Here is a 17,312-nt window from a genome sequence, read left to right on the forward strand (position 1 = left end):
AGATAAATAGAGAGAGAGAATAATGGAAGCTAAAGTTGGTAGGCCTGCTGTACTGCATTGAGATTTACTGCACTAAAATTGACCTTAAAGATGAGTTGTTGCAACGTCCCATAGTTATTTCATCTCGCACTGAAGGTCTGGTAGCGGAAGACCATGCGACATCAGCGCTTACTTTCAGGCATTAGTAGCACCGGCCGCCGACGACTGGAGCCACCTTCCTGTCTTCGTCGCTGTCATCAGCTACGCCGAAAACGTTTGAGTTGGTTGCCGATGACTACGTATTAACTCACCACTCCTCTATATCGTGCCTCCGGGCCTTTAGAATATGCAAATAAATGAATGAAAGGATGGATAAAAGAATGAATAAATATAAAAGAAATAAGAGGGGAATTGCATTGATTCAGGTTTTAATAAAGAAAGCATGAAGGCAGTGCGGTATTTCGTGCAACTCTAAAGAGTTTTTGAATCGTTTAATTTCTTCGACCTCGCTTTTGCGAAGTGTCGCAGAGTTTCTTGAATTGTTTAAGTGGTCTCGAGCTCGTATTCCAAGGCAGACTCGTGATAAGGAGGAGTCAGCCGGGTAGGGGGAGCTGAAGTGGGCGAGCGTCAGCAAAATTTAACGCTAACCTTCCTCCTTCTTACCCATAGATTGTATGGTCGCGTGAGTCTATGGTAACGCCCCGTGCGAGAATGACGTTTTGAGGGGTCCACTTGCGCAAAACGGCAAGAGCACACACACGTCCAATGCGTCTGAAGCGTTTTGGATGATAAGCCGTTTCATAGTGACACTCGGTGTCTGGCTCGGCGGCCTAGCGACGATATATTGACACGTGTACTTATCCTTATCGGGCGACCACGTTTCGCCTCCTAACAAACGTAATCACACAGCGCGGGACGCGCCTGCATGTATCCAAAGTTTCTGGAAAGTTATCGATGCTTCTACCCGGCTGTCTGTTGTCGCCGAACCTTATGTTATCTGATTTCGTCGCGTGACGCGAATGGTGTAGAACTTTGTGGAAGGCACGCGGGTCCGAACGATTAGTCTGGAAGATTCGACGACTACTGTATAACAGCCGACGAGCTTGACCCGCTTATCACATTTTCGACGATCACCGACTGTGTTCGCCGCTCTCGTTGTGCTTTAAGCGTAGCCTGTTTTGCGGACACAGGTTCGCCCAATAAAAGCTAGTTTTGCCTTTCACAGTATTGCTACTGTGCTCTTTGACGTCACGACTACGTGGCAATATGGTAGTCGTTGTGCTGTTGAGAAAGAGGTCGCGAGTTCCAATCGGGTCTGCAACGGAACTGTTTGCGAGAGGGTGGAATGCGAAAACGCTCGTGTACCGAAAAGTAGGTGTATGAAAACCCAGCAAGTGGCTGTTATTCTCCTGTCCATAACTACGCGTATACACGTAGCCCGTTTGACGCTTTTGGATATAAACAGAATCAATCAATCAATCAATCAATCAATCAATCAATCAATCAATCAATCAATCAATCAATCAATCAATCAATCAATCAATCAATCAATCAATCAATCAATCAATAAGTATTCGTTGAGAAACTTACGAATCGGAAGAAGATTTTGACCGCGCCTTTAAGTGGCCACACCAATGAAGCCTCTATTTCGCTGCATGGATTTACGCGCAAAGAATTGCGAATTTCTTCATAGGTGAGTAGACTTCATCCGGTCCGCATCTCTCACTGACATCTGTCGCCCGTAAGAGTGATTCCAATATAGCACATCATTCCAGTGCGAAGCGGTTGCCTCCGGAAAGCTCCGGTCTCTGCGTTCGACTTAGTTTTAGGGGGAAAAGTGGCACGGAGTGAAAAGCCGTTACGTTACCGGTATTACTTGTCGGCGGTGCAGCTCAGATGGTAGAGCGCTCGCTCGCTTAGCATGCGAGAGGTACTGCGATCGATACCCAGTACCTGCACTGAATTTTTTTTCTAATTCGGAGAGAAATTGGGTTATTCGGTTAAAATGTAATGGAATATCCAAGGATATACTGCCACAACATTTTGATGTCATAGCGTTAAGGGCCCGTGTTTCAGAAAATCCGCTGTCGGCGTCGGCGGCGTTGTCTGTGAGAGAAAAATCCTCTCGAACCACGCAGGTCCTCCGCGTGGCGCATAGGCGTTACTGAACTGATTGAATATCTCTGAGTAAAATGTGTGAGAAAATTAGTAAAGTACGACTTACACGCTACCTACTGACATGATAGTGTCGGATTTTCATTAGAGTATACGAGAGAAATTAATTTTGTTATTCTGAAACGCATACACAAACCCCTTTTCCAGCTGCCGTTTCAGATTAGTTGAAATCAAGAAAAATAAATGGGGATGGGCAGGGCATGTAATGAGGAGGGAAGATAACCGAGGGGTCATTAATGGTTACGGACTGGATTCCAAGAGAAGGGAAGCGTACCAGGGGGTGGCAGAAAGCTAGGTGGGCGAATGAGATTAAGAAGTTTGCAGGGACAACATGGCCACAATTAGCACATGACCGGGGTAGTTGGAGAAGTATGGGAGAGGCCTTTGCCCTGCAGTGGGCGTAGCCAGGCTGATGATGATGATAACTGAAGGCTGTGCACTAGGTGATATTGGTAGTGCACGGCACTCAAGGTCAAGAAGGTGAAGGGCACTCAACGAACCTCAATCGAGCTAATTCGGTTGTGAAAATATGCCCGCAGTTTTCAACCTCCTCATCTGTAGGCTACGATGTTGCGATACGCTCGTCATACCTCGTCGCAGAAGTGTGTAAAAAACGCTATGCGGATCCCCCGTATCCTTGCACTCTGTGGATGCGAATCTTTTTTTTTTTACCTGGACGCTTAAATTAAACACTGTGGTTTTACCTGCCAACACCTCAACCTGATAATGTGGCACGGATTTATTCTGACCAGCTGCAGTTCTTTAAAACGCACCCACTACCCGGTACACAGGCGTTTTTGTGTTTCACTGCCATAGAAATGCGGCTGCGATGGGCGCGATGTGATGGCCTGGACACTTGCATTCATGCTGAATGTGTTGAGGCTATGTGATGTTAGAGTGACGTATATACTACGTTACGTTGTGTAGAAGCGATGTTTTTTTCCTTTATATGCAGTCTTGATGGATATGCATGTGATGACTTTGCTCGTGTTGAAGAAATGCGTGAGGATGTGTGAGGTTAATTATCATGCTCCTTGAAAAAAAGGGAACGGTTGTGCCTGCTTAATTGACATTGAATGACCCATTGTTACTCCGCACTAACGCATCGTAAAACGTGCCTAACTGTCTCACTGCACAGTGCGAACGCCATTTCTGGAGAATTAACCGGCGCGACCTGGGTTGTGGTTTTTCTCCAAGCTCCTCGCTGCTGTATACGCTTGCCGTCAGATGAGTTCTTCGTGGGTCGCCTCTTGACAACTCAGCTCTTCGTAATGCCACCCCCTCTTCCCTCTGCTCAGCTATGTATGCTCTACGAGAACACCAAAGCCCATCACGGTGTAGGTTAGCAAGTAGGTTAGTGTGCCTCACCTGAAGGACTGCAACACGATAGCATTATACGACTATCGACCCACCTAAGGCCTCAAATATATTTCCATTAGGACTTGCTAGCGTTGAAGATTTCACTAGAGATGTTTATGTTATTTTCACCGAAAGACAAAGCCTTTTCCAGCGATATCCAGTTACCATATTGTCACGTCGATCAACTTCTTTCCATGTCCTTGCTATTTTATGAACTTTATCGCAATGTCATCCTCTGCCGTCCGCGGTTGTCTTTTCTTGCGCTTGGCGCCAATTTGGTTTAAAGGGACACTAAAGTGAAAAGTGATTTCTTCTGCATCAGTAAATCACCGTTCTACAACACCAAAAACACCACTCTTACAACGATAAGACGTTTGGTAAGCCAGAAAAAGCGCAAGAACGAAACGCGGGTGGCGACGCCTACTTGAGTTCCCGCACCTGGGGGCTGTGACGTCTTGGATTTTGATGGCATCTTCTCGGGCCTACTAATTATATATAGCGGTACAGATTGACTACATTGTGTTCTAAAGGAACCAAATATTAAACATGCCAAGTTTCGGGAACCTTTATTCAGCCAACGCGGTCCAAATGCGAAAACAAACTTTGGAATCCCTGACGTCACGCTGACGTACCAGCGCTGGCGTTTAGGCGCGAAATTCAAATAGTGATATTTGGACCTTCATTTTCTCATCTAATATTCGAACTATTTTCTTGAAATGACTGCCTGCAGGTTTCTCAAACAATGCTTTATTAGTCTAAACTGATTTATTGTTTCCCTTTAGTGTCCCTTTAACATATAACAGGCAACTGCATTTCTGCTCAAAGCCCTTGCGTTTGTTGGACTAAAATATATGTTTGATTCTGACGGTAACACAACGTTAAAGAGAAGCCTGTAAGGCTAATAAGAGCGAGAAAAAATAAACATTCAGTCCGTCGAGCCGGATTCGAACCAGCGACCGATGGATGTCCGCTTCGGCTGAAACCTCTACAGTCCACCGCTCTACCAACTGAGCTATCGACTTTTTTTTCTTTATTGCCTTTTTACAAACGCAAACAAAAAGATCAATTACACGACATGTACATATTCTAAAAACACCAGCCACAGCTCGGCCAGTGTAAGGTGTTTAGAAGGGCTTCACAGAAGCCAATTGGTCTAGTACAGGAAGCCATTCCGGGGGTTCACATAGTGCTCTGAACAAGTCGCGTGTGTATATAATGCTCTCAACAAAATAGTGTCTTGCTGAGTGAGCCTGTATACGACAATGTCTGATGTCCATTCTCGTCTTCCATACGTTGTGCATGCAAAGCAGCATTAGCATATCACTCGGCGCTTCCCCTGTTTCTGCACGTGGAAGAAACCGGATTCCAAAAGGGCTTATCGGCAATTCTTTTTTAAGTGTTCCTTGTAGGACGTCCCACAGAAATACGGCGTCATGGCAGTCAATAAAAATACGCTCAATTGATTCTGGTTTATTACAGATTAAGCAGTTTACCGACCAAGGTACAGAAAGACCTTTGCTTTGTAACCATGGCTTTACAGGGAGAGTGTCAGTATGTAATTGAAAAAAGAACGTTTTAGCAGAGGGTCTCACTGGCATTTTTTTAACGCGCTTTAGCACATCGCGCTCAGGACCTAGCCTGTAGACAGCTCGGTAAACCGGTAATGGTAAAAATACATCGAGAATATCAGAATACAAACGCTTTTTCGTGACATCACACAAGTATTCATATGAGAACCTTGCCTTGAGCAGGCGTACAGAAGTAACCACTTCACGCAAATAAGGACTGAGCGGTCCAGCTCCAAAAGAAACAGATGACACAACAAAGTCAGATAGATAATCCTGCAATCGTGCTTGGATCAGAGTTCTCAAAAACACATCAGTTTGGTCCCGCACAAAGAAGAATCTGCTTACTAGCTGCTTGAAAAATTGGAGGACGCTTAAGCTTCGCCTTCAAGAGTGGAACGCGATAGCGTTCCCGTCGACCCGCCAATGGGTGTAAGACAATGGGCTACAGGGCAGCCATCACTTACGAGGCGCCCCGCATCAGACGCGGTGAGCGTCGAGCCATATGGTCGAGCAACGCGGTGCTCGGCGCAGCAACGAAACGTGCGCCTGAGCAAGCGGAGCGAACCAAAGAACTCGGTATCCCGGAGGGGGAAATGATGCACGCCAGCCAAACGCCGTGATCGGCACGGGCAGAGAGATAGAGAGATAGTGATCTAAAGAAAGGAAGGACGCTTGATTCTACAGAGGGAGCAAGGCGAAGCGTTGTCAGGGGAGAGTCCGAGCCGCGAAAGCTCCAATGCGCGCGTGGCGCGCCATCTGTCGGGGCAGCGCCGTACATGGAGAGGAGGGGGTCTTCTGTGTTTGCCGCAAGATGGCTCTCCGTGTGCGGAAAGCGCAGAAGAAATGCAGCGAAACGCACTTCGCTACTCGTGTAATTGCGACTTCTGTAAGTTACATGTTCATAATTACCGATATACACCACAGTATAACTTTCCACGGCTCGTTTCGAAGGCAACACCGCATTCACTAGAGGCGCGTTTGTACCTTTTGGAAGCATCGAAATCGTGGCTGAGTGTAGCCTTGTTGCCATGTCGGTAATAAAGAAAAAAAAATCGTGGCTGAGTGGTAGCGTCTCCGTCTCACACTCCGGAGACCCTGGTTCGATTCCCACCCAGCCCATCTTGGAAGTTGCTTTTTATTTATGGAGTGCCTGCCGTGATTTATCGCTCACGGTCAACGCCGCAAAACACCGACGCCGACACCCGACGCCGACACCGACGCCGACGACACCGGCTTTTCTGCGACGCGAGCTCCTTAACGCTATCGCGTTAAAAACAGGTGTGAGAGCCCTAGCCCACCGTTTTTCACCTTGTGAAACAAATTGCACCGGCTTGTGCGCTCCCATTGCGATCCCCAAATAAAGGTCGCAAACACTCGGTGGATTTTTCGAACCGAAGTTCTTGTCATGGCCATCACTTGCAACACGTAGAACACTTTTGCAATTAAAAACATATTACAAACGGAAGCTCTTGCGAACATTGAGAAGTTATGGCCACCCCATTTATCGGTAGCATTTTTGACGCGTTTATTTTCCTCAGACCAATATTCATCAGCATTTAGGTAGTTATTTAGCGGGACACCGAGGTAATTTCCGGGGGAGACGGTCCAATTCATATTACAGTACACCTCGGGGGTGCTCTGCCAGTTGCCATGCCAAAATCCAAGGCATTTCGACCAACTGATCACGCTACCAGTTGCTGTGCAGAACGCCTTAGCAACACTGACAACTTCCTGCACGCTTCTAGCATCAGTGCAAAACACGGCTATGTCGTCCGCGTACGCTAAGACCTTAACTTCACTGCTGAAAAAAGTGAAGCCTCGAATACATGGTGTTGCAAGCAAACGTAAACAAAACGGCTCCAAGTATATCGCAAAAAGTAGAGGGGACAACGCACATCCTTGTTTCACACTCGACCGCACAGGAATTGACATACTTAATTCTTTGTTGATCACTAATTTGGCTGTGCAATCATGATACACCATTTTAACGCCTTCAGTAATTACAGATCCAACATTTACGTGCTCCAGCAATAAAAACAGAACTTCATGTACAACTTTGTCGAACGCTTTATGTAAATCTAGCTGAATCATAGCTACGCGGTCATGCATTGCGTCACAACATTCCAGAATACTTCTTGCTATGTGTATGTTTGTAAAAATTGTTCTACCTTTAATGCCACAGGTTTGATGCGGGCCAACGAGGGACTTAATAACGTTTTGGAGCCTTCTAGCTAACACTTTCATGTATATTTTATAATCTGTATTGGTCAAACTAATGGGACGGTAGGACTCAACTGAAAGTAATTTTGCAGGATCGTCAGTTTTGGGGATCATTACTACGTGCGCTGTCCTGAACGAGAGAGGCACTTGCTTTTTTTCATAGCATTCAGCGATCACTCGGTGTAAAGCCACTGCCATTTCTGCCTTAAAAAATTTGTATACAGCTGCGCCCAGTCCATCTGGCCCAGGTGACTTGCCATTACCCAAGTCATCGATTGCCGCTTCAATTTCGGCCACGGTAATTTCAGATTCCAGTGATTCTCTAACCGTGTCCTCTAATCTTGGCATAAGAGTTAGAAAGTGGGCTTTGAAGTACTCGGGGTCATAAATTCTTCCTCCAAGAAGTTCGGTATAAAAATCAACAAATGCACGTTTTATTTCTTCGCTTTCTCGTGTAATTTTGTTGAATTAGCGAATTTCATTTATCTCCTTATTTGCAGCATGCTTCTTTTCTTCACTTAGCACACGCTTATTGGGCGTTTCGCCCAGCCACAACTTTTCAGTGCGCGCCCTTATCATTGCGCCGCGGTACTTATCTTCGTCGATCAACTCGAGTTTCGCTTTCACCTCTCGTATTTCTTTTTTAAACGCTCCAGGCACTTCATGTTCTACCCCTAACATGTACACCAGTTCACTGTGTAACTGTTCCTCTTGTTGCCTTTCCTTGTGACGCAATACGCATGCTCTATCGATGGCAGCAATTTTAAAGTCGCATTTAAACTGCTCCCACACTGATATGAAACAGTTGGTTTCCGTATGCAGGGCATTTGAAAGATACTCCTTGGCTCTCGTGACAAACAATTCATCTTGCAGCAGTTTTTCATTGAACTTCCACAGGAACCAATTAAACTTGACACTCTTTCGTTTTTCGCCAATCCTAATCGAGACCAAACTATGATCGCTAAAACTGAGATATTGTGTTTCATAAGAGGAACACAGTGGTACAAACTTCGCCGGTACGTATATTCTATCAAGCCTCGCATGGGAATCACCTTGAAAGTGCGTATACCGTACTTGGCCATCTCGCGTCATTGCATAACCAATGTCCTCAAGGTCTCTCTCATTTACTATCGCGTTCAACAGCTCAGCGCTTCTATCGCGTACTTTGAGGCTCGTCGTTTTATCTTCAGCTGTACAGACGCGGTTGAAATCCCCAAGAAGCACAACGTGTCGTTCCGTTTTCAAAAATCCTTCAGCATACTTAAAAAAAATTTCGCGTTCATGAATTTTGTTCGGTGCGTAGATGCAGACAGCGCGCCACAGTAGACCAGCAAAAATAAAATCACATGCTACAAGTCTCCCACTTTCGCAGGTGGACACTTTTTCTACAACCGATATGCTATTGCGAATAAAAATGACGCAGCCTCCTGACCGTCCAACAGCATGGCACACACATACACTGTATCTAGATCGAAAAACTTGAACCATCTGTTCTGTTTGCTCCTCACTCTGGACTGCACAACAACGTGGCCGAGTAACAGGATAATTTAGGCCTGTCACGTGGAACGCAGTGCGAAGGTTTCTCTTGAGTCGTAACGTTTGCCATTGCGTAGAAAATATCGATTGAGCTCTTTCTATACGTCTTTGCCTTTTTTTGTGATCGAGACTGTTGTCGCCAACTGCGACGCCCGCATGAGTAGCTCTTTCAGGCGCAGAAATTTATTTTTGCGAGTAAATCTTAATTTTATTCACAATATGGCAAAGGAGCTGGCAGGAAAATGCTGTTCTCTCAAAGAAGAATCTTTTTTTTTGTTTTTTAGTTTTCAGTGGGACTGAGTGAGGGCGTCACCTGAGTTCACCAGGATGCGCTAAGGGTGTAGCAAAGACACTCTACGTGGAGACCGGCAAAACAGATCCTGTTCTCTAGCAAGCACAAGTTCACATTACACAAGCCTCGCGCATCCACGTGGTCCGCGAAGACTGGGGCCCTGTTCTGCAGACAGCATACCCCCCGTAGAATGCACCTTACCGGCTGGTGCTTACAGTGAAGCATGTGTATTGTAGTGTCTACATGAGGCTTTGATTTTATTATTTGGGCCACCTTGGGGATGCGGCCGAAGAAAATAACACATTGCACCAAAGCAGTAGGCGTGTACAATTTTCAGTAGTGCGGAATATGGCTGTCTTTGTGAGTTGGAAGAGATTCACCTTTAACTAGGGCGACTCGCAGTTATGCTTCAGTTCATTTCTAGCTTTTCCCGCCCTCTTTCTACTTGTCCGAACTATGGCTTAAACAACCCAGCAGTACTGGTGCCTATTATCGCGGTCTGTGAAAACGCTTGTCCTTGTGTTGCTCCTTTTCTGTGTCCCTGTTTGTTTTGCGCTCTAAAAGTTGTTAAAAATGAATCTATCGAAATAGGCTGACTCGCAATTACGCTTCTTGCCCATGCTTTGTGACCCGAAAGGGACGTACTCTATTTCCGTCTCGTTTTCACTGCCTACCCCCCAAAATGAGCTTGTCGACCGGTAGCCCGCAGCTGTGGAAGGTAAAGTGGGAAACTGGGATTTCGTGTGCGGGTCGCTGGCCGCTGGTGAAGAGAATAGGATGCCGCGATGAGGTGGGAGAGAGGCCTCTACTCCTGTGGTGGTGCTATATGGCACGGATGAGCGTGGCCGCGTGGTCCCTACCTTGAAAGCCATCTGAGGTGGGCAAAGTGTCTAGGCGTGCCGAGGGTTGGCGGCTTTATGCGTGTGCGATGTGTTCTCGCCACTTAGCTCGCGTTGAAGCGAGATGCAGAAGGAAAGGCAACTCGCTCGCGGCTACTGCCGCGATTCCTCACGCCAGCATGTTGATAGCGAGTGTGCGCGGTCATCGAAGCTATTTGTGTTCACGTTTGTCTTAATGCACGTGACACCATGCTTGTTAATTTAATTACAAAGAATGCTCACATATTTGTGTGGCCGATAGAACAACTATCCAAACTTCGCATAGACGTCTCGACCTTTCGTCTTTCGGGCGAAACTGTGGCATTTATTTCTGCACCCTATGGAAATGAACTTCGCGGCTTCTTCATTGCATCTCATTGCATGAGAAGCAAGCATTGCATTGCATTGCACACTCAGAGCACGCTGCAAGAAGCCGTCGACGCGATCGAAGACCAGCTAAACGGTTCCGGTTTGATCTGCTCACCGAGCAAGTCAGAACTGCTTGGTGAGCAATTCGAGCAAGCGTACTTAACAAGAGCGAACCAAGAAGACTTAACAAGAAAACTTAATAAGAGCGAAGCGAGGCATTGCGAGGCTATCAACATCGTGACGAGGAACGGCCAACTAATCCCGGAGGTGGACGAATTGCGGGTGCTCGGTAGATTATACACAAGCGACTGGGCAGCGGCGAGACCATTTCGCGCCTCACAGCCAAGATTACCAACGCAATGCGTCTCATCAGGCGGGTCGCAAACCACAATGCCGGGATGAAGGAGCAAAGCTTGATTCGGCTTGTGCACTCACTCGTAATCAGCCACGTCACCTACGTTGCAGCCTCTCACAACTGGTTGCAGTGTGAAAAGAATAAGATCAATGCCCTAAAACTACGAGCTTACAAGGCGGCGCTCGGACTATTCAAGTCTATGATCACCAACAAGCTCCTGAGCCTGGGGGTAAACAATAACCTCCAAGAAATTGCGGAAGCGCAACGGACCGCCCAGTTGGAGCGGCTCTTGATGACCGAAGCTGGCAGGCGCATACTTCAATACTTGGGCTTCACGCCCGGGGCGAAAAAGGCGAATAGCGACGTTCCTGTCCCGGACGGGACCCGGCGCGGGATTCGGGTAGACCTCGATCATCCCGAGAAACATGAGCCCGGAGTTTAACAAGGAGAGAAGATCGGCGAGGGCCAAGGCCATCATCGACTTTCACGCAAAGGACGAGCACGCAAGGTTCGCGGATGCGGCAGAATATCAGGGAGACAGCGCGGCGTTCGTAGCTATTGTCATCGAGGCGTCGTCCGGCGCGCGACGAGGGCAGCGGCGAGCTTACGGGTCCGAGAGGCGTGTCAGGCAGGAGGAGGTGACTATTGCCTTGGCCATTGCCGACCCCGGGTGCGAGACGGTGTTGTGGGATTCGCGAAGTACAGTGTGGAATCATGCCAAGGGCAAAGTTTGTGGTGAGGCTGTGCGCGTTCTGTGCTCTACTGACCTGCAACGAGAGAAGAGGTATGTTAAAATCAAGTGGTTCCCGGCGCACGCGGGCAACGATGCGTCGGAGAAGCACGATCACCACAACGAGACGGCAGACGCAGTGGCGCGAGCGCTAACCAACCACGCCACTGCAACCGACCGTCCAACATTGTGCAGTGCCAAGGACCACATGACGACGTTCAACGAACTTAAACAGTTTCACCGCCTGGCTCGAAGCACTTTCCCACCCCCGCACACGGGGTTGAACCGAGCGGAGGTGGTGCTGTTCAAACAATTACAAACTGGTTCCTTACCCATCCCAGTGTTAATGATTCATCTTTACTCGAAAGTATATCAGGGATGTGTGCTTCGTGTGCCAGCGGGAGAGGGCCACCCTGACGCACATCCAGACTTCGACAAGTTCAACGATTCCGACGCAGCCCACGAAATCCAAACCTGAGCCATCCAGCAGGTCTCGGCGGCTCTTGAAAGACAAAGGTCGAGCGAAACCGACGGGACTGTCCCCCTCAGGGCGACCGACCGCGGGAGTAACAAGCGCTGGAGTTGAGTAGAGACCACCTGCTTTGAAGACGTCCGGGTCCCGCGTCGCGGCGCCATTTAGTCGTGGTGTCATTGTGCAGGCGGCTAGATAAAGTTGTTTCTCTCTCTCATTGAATGGCTCGGTGCACATTAGTTTTATATATAACTTACTAGGGGAACTCCGGCGCGATGGTAGTCCGACAATTGTCGAGATCAGTTCGGACTGTATTCTTCAATTTGAAGTTACATTCGTAGGCCGAGGAACAAAGTCGCCTTTATCGGGGAATCCCTAATGCATGTAATTTTGGTCAGGGTAGTACGTAAATGTATCTGCGCGTGGTCAATATATCATGTATGCATGCGTTTATATGTATATTCACAATGCAAAAAAAAAACATGCTTATTTCCATTCCCAATGTGCGGCCCGGAATTCAGAAGTATGTTTCGGTAGCCTCGTGGTCAAACACACACATCAGCTTTCAAAGGTCCAATGCTTTAGCTAGACAAAGGATGAAATTATATTTTCCCGATATAAGAAACACTCACGAAACACACAAAAACACCCTGTGCCGTCAAAACAGAAAGGAATTAAGTTAGAGAATAAGTTCGTGATTTTCATTTTAGGAGTGCAAACGAACATTTAAAAGCATAATTACAGCAGACCATAACACAAGAAGCGACTTTTTGATGTCGCGAACAGTATATCGCGTCCAGTAATTTCATACAAATTTTCCGGTGGCATCACTCCAGCATTGGGTTGGTTTGAAATCGACGAGACACATTAAAAATGTCAGGACTTTTGCTGCCACCAGTCCTCCCGCTCTTCCTGGTGGATGACTTAGAGCTCTCCAGGATTCCGGTCTTGGACTTCTTGCGTAATATCCTCTGTACGAGGGTTCGTTTCATGTGATCCATGGACGTCCTGGAGAAGTCCGAAGCGCGCCTTGCCACGATTCGTGCTTCTTCCACCACTGTCGTGCGTGGCAGGACGCAGATGACGAGAAGGGAGACGAAGAGGACAAGTCCCGCAACGGCGAACACTAGGTCTTCGTGTCCGGCTGGCTTCAGGACGAGGGTCATTGCCGCGCACATGGCCGCGATACGCCCGAAGGCAAATGCCCAGCAGAAGACACCGGCTCGCACTGCCGATGGAAAGAGTTCCAGGACGTAGGTGTAACAGTGTACAAGGATTACGTTAGAGACACCCTTGGACAGGACGAGTAAAGTCTTTGTGATCATGACGTATCCACCGCCCACCGCCACACTCAGCGCGCATTGTATGGAACCCGTCAAGAGGAAGCACACGCTGAGCACTCTGACGAGTGCGACGCCGGTGATCAGGAAGTGCATCCCCGCGTACGTCGCCAGTGTGATGACAACCGTGAAGCACGGGATCCAAAATTCGTTATACGACGCTGTCGAAAATGCGCCGAGGTAAAATATAAAAGACATGGAGAAGCAAACGGCAAACATGGCCAACGCTCGACGCCGGAGGGAGCGATAGTCGACCAAGTCTTCCATATCCGCACCTTCGCAATCTGCGTTGTTCTTGATCTGTTCTCTCAGCTTCTCCACGAGACAGGCTGTGACAGGAAGTGGGACATTGTTGGTTTCGGCAGCCTCCATCATGAGTGCTTCGGCCGCGTCCATTCTTCCTTTCGCGACGAGCCATCGGGGCGACTCTCGGGCGGTGGACAAAGCTGGGAGCAGGAGAGCCGTCGGGGCCAGGAACATAACCTGCTTCAGACGCCAGTCGATGACCACCGGTTTGAGGATGACACTCCAGACCTCACATAACGTGAGGCCCAGTACCGCCAGCAGGAGGCATTGCTGCGGCCTGTGCGCGTGCGTCATGACCTCGAACGGTATGAGGCAGGTAAAAATCATGTGTACCGAGACACTGGCCCCGGTAAGGAAGCGCACCACAGCGTACCACACGTAATTTGTGGCCGCGAAGGTGCACACCGTGCAGGCCACTAACGCTGCGGCTGAGGACAGGAGCATGGCTCTCCTTCCGACGTAGTCAACGAAGACTCCGGCCAGGATGAGGGCAACGACCGCGCCGGCGTTCTGCAGCGCGACAAGAGTGGCCGGAAACAAGCGTTGTTCGCACACCATGTTCCAAGAGCTCACCGCACTGGCCTCGGCCGTCCGAACATCGTAGTCCCACTCTTCACAGGGCACGTCGCGTGGGTCGCTGGTGTTCTGGAAGCATCGGCTGTACCACTTGTCGGCCCCGGTTAGTACAGCGCCGCTCTTGCGATGCTCAGCGGAGTCGATGTGGTCAGCGGGTGGCTTGCATCGTTCGTAAATACGGCAGCGGCTGAAGCGTCCATCGGCCTCGATTGGTATGGCAATATTCTTCCAATCGGCTGCAGAGATGTTGAAACCGGCCAGTGGCTTGCACCAATGGTCGACGTAACCTGTGACAAGGGAGATCACCACGGTTTGGCAATTAACCGAGAAAAGTCCCAGAAGAATGAGAACGAGCATCCTCGTCTGGAAAGGGCCGTGACCAAAGGCTTCCTCGCAGTCAAAAGACTCGCTTGTTCGGAGATCGGCGCCGGCCAGTCGCTGAGGGAAGACGACGTCCATCTCCTGGTTCTCAGATGTCGCTCTTCTGGTTTAGTATTGTTTTGCCGTATCCAAAGAGACGATTCAAAGAGACGAGAGCTAGCGGTGCGGAGGGGCCGAAACGAACACTTCTTCTTCGTCAGCTCGCGCACTTCACAGTCTACCACAGTGTCGCGCGCCTTTGTACGGCGTTTGCATCTCCGCTTTATACTTGGCGAACAAAAAATAGGTCATTTCGCTTCATCCTTTAATAACGCGATTACCATAATTATCCTAGGAGCCTGTCCTACTAGTCTGGTGAGCTCTTATCTTTAAGGTGTTCCATTTCTTTAAAAATAATATTCGGTGGAGCTCCTGTCATGACCAATGCAGGCGTTCATGCAGACACACGGTCTTGTTTCGTTCTTGCCTTCTATGTAGTCGATTTCGCTCAATTTTATGGTACCGACATCTTCACCTTTTCGTTGCTCAACCATCCACGCTCAATGCGCGCTATTGTCCTATTCGGTTCATTTCACCACTTTGTTCACGCTCGGCTGTTCATTATGCTGGCTTTTCCACTTCTCTGTAGTTGACTTCTTAAATTTTATGATGCCAATATGTAGCACCTTGGCTCTTTTGTGCTTGTCTATCGTGGCGCCTACTCAGTGGCACATGCCCATTTTGGAGGACGTTCACATACTTAGTTTCGCATTTGCATTTGCACATACCGAATGGACAAAGCGAAATATTCGGGCACACACCCAGTGACACATGCCGACGTGCACATATTCAGTGACCCATGTTGTCTATTCTTGCACATAACTCGTGGCTCATACCCAATAGGTCAAGTAGTCTACTCCAAAAATTACCTATTCAGAGAAAGAACAAAATGGCGCACATACCTAAAGGCCAAGAGGGATGAGGGAAGATTCGTAATGTGAGAAAGCAGAGAGGCCTGCAGGAACAGCTTATTGTGTGGCCTGCTACTCTGTGAAGGGAAAGGTAAGAAGAGTAAAGACCAAGTTGACGCAAAGGATGTTTGATCCAGGCTGACATACTGAATAGCGCCTCTGGTTCTGAAAGAAGGCTAATTGCACAGAAATTCCACTTTACACTGACCCATCTTGTCTATTTTTTTTATACCCAGAGCTACATGCCCATGACACATACCGAATGGGCCAACTTGTCTTTTCGGATGCACACTCAGTGGCTACAATTGCTCGTGCCTTGCGTACCTTCGAGAATTGGCGAACCTATTCGCATCGCGAATACAGTGTGAATACACAAGGTTTGGCGATAACATTGACAACATATAAAATCAACGGTAACACTCGAGAAAGTTGCTATGCATGCATGTTCGCGCGTCCTGCGCTGAGCAGTAATTTCAATGTTACAGCGGGTCAAATGCGGTCCCCCGAAAAATCACAGCCTGGTACGCGTGTCAATATTCAAAGGCGAAAGCTTGCGTGAAGGAGTGGAAATACGGAGTGACATGCCTTAAATTGCTAGCCATAAACTGATAGAAATTCCGAAGGAATGTTAATCACGCTGGTTATGTGTCCGCGATAGTTCGTGTCGAACCCACGTTCCCCAGCACAGCACCCCCATGCTCTACCTATTACACGAAGCGCAACGACAAAACCGCTAAGCTACGGCAGCGGGTAACGTGCTGTTGCGAGCGTAAAGATAGAGAGAGAGACAGAAAGCGAGAGAGAAAAAGAGAGAGACTAGTGGACGCTGAAGATGCTAGGCCTGCTGTACTGCGCTATAATTGACCTTTAAGATGAGTTATTCCTACGTGCAAATGACATTTCATCTCCCACTGACCACCAATTGAAGGCCAGGTACTGGTAGGGCCATGCAACATAAGCGCTTACTTTCACGCATTAGTACCATCGACCGACGACGGCAGGAACCGTCTTCCCGCCTTCGTCGCTGTTATCTGTGACGTCGAGTAATTTCGAGATGTTTGCTAATGACTACTTACATGCTCACCACTCCTCTCTATCGTACTTCCAGGCCTTTAGAGTATGCAAATAAATAAATGAATACATGGCTTAATGAATGAATGAAATAATATAAATGAGAGGTTAATGCTTTTGATTCCGGTTTCAATAAGAAAACAATGAATTTAGTGAGGTATTTCGTGCAAATTCAGTGAGTCTTTGTATTGCATAATTTCCTTGACTTCGCTTTGCGAAGTGTCGCAGAGTTTCTTGAATTGTTTAAGTGGTGCTGTCCTCGTATTCCACAGCAAACTGGTGATGTGGACGAGTCAGGCGGGGGGGGGGGGGTGCTGACGGGGGTGAGCGTCAGCGAAATTTATTGGTAACCTTCCTCCTACTTACCCAGTGATTAGACGATCGCTTGAATCTAAGGTATCGCACTGGACGAGAAAGAGGCTTTGAGGTGTCCACTTGCGCGGACTGGCAAGAATGCCCACACTTCCAATGCGCCTGCAGCAAATGACGTGTTTTGGGTGATAAGCCGTTTCAAAGGAACACTCGGTGACCGGCTTGGCCGCCTAATGGGTATATATCGTTATCGTGGAGAAAAAAGTCGTGAGTTCCATTTGGGACTGCCACCGCATCGTTTACTATGGGGGCGGAATGCAGAAACGCTCCTGTACTGAAAGGTAGGTGCACGAAAACCCAGCAAGTGAATATTATTCTCGAGTCCACCGCTACGCGTACACCTCGTAGCCGTTTGATGCTTTTGGCCGTCAACACAATCAATC

The 17,312-nt window shown here is 48.2% G+C and overlaps 1 protein-coding gene and 1 non-coding gene across 2 annotated transcripts; both read right to left on the bottom strand.

The window, feature by feature from the left end:
• Positions 1-4,442: 4,442 nt before the first annotated feature.
• On the bottom strand, positions 4,443-4,535 carry TRNAY-GUA (transfer RNA tyrosine (anticodon GUA)). Its single transcript has 2 exons — positions 4,499-4,535; positions 4,443-4,478 (listed from the first exon to the last, which is right to left on the bottom strand). It is a non-coding gene; the product is annotated as a tRNA-Tyr (tRNA).
• Positions 4,536-12,760: 8,225 nt separating this feature from the next.
• Positions 12,761-14,614, bottom strand: LOC139050863 (solute carrier family 22 member 7-like). The gene has a single exon (XM_070527658.1). It carries the CDS (start codon positions 14,612-14,614, stop codon positions 12,761-12,763), a length of 1,854 nt encoding a protein of 617 aa, XP_070383759.1.
• Positions 14,615-17,312: the final 2,698 nt, after the last annotated feature.

This window comes from Dermacentor albipictus, chromosome 10 (genome assembly GCF_038994185.2).
Source record: "Dermacentor albipictus isolate Rhodes 1998 colony chromosome 10, USDA_Dalb.pri_finalv2, whole genome shotgun sequence".
Taxonomy (NCBI): Eukaryota; Metazoa; Arthropoda; class Arachnida; order Ixodida; family Ixodidae; genus Dermacentor; species Dermacentor albipictus.

Bases quoted from the DNA above. Each gene is read 5' to 3' on its own strand.
- LOC139050863 (XM_070527658.1), bottom strand. From the start codon at position 14,614: ATGGACGTCGTCTTCCCTCAGCGACTGGCCGGCGCCGATCTCCGAACA.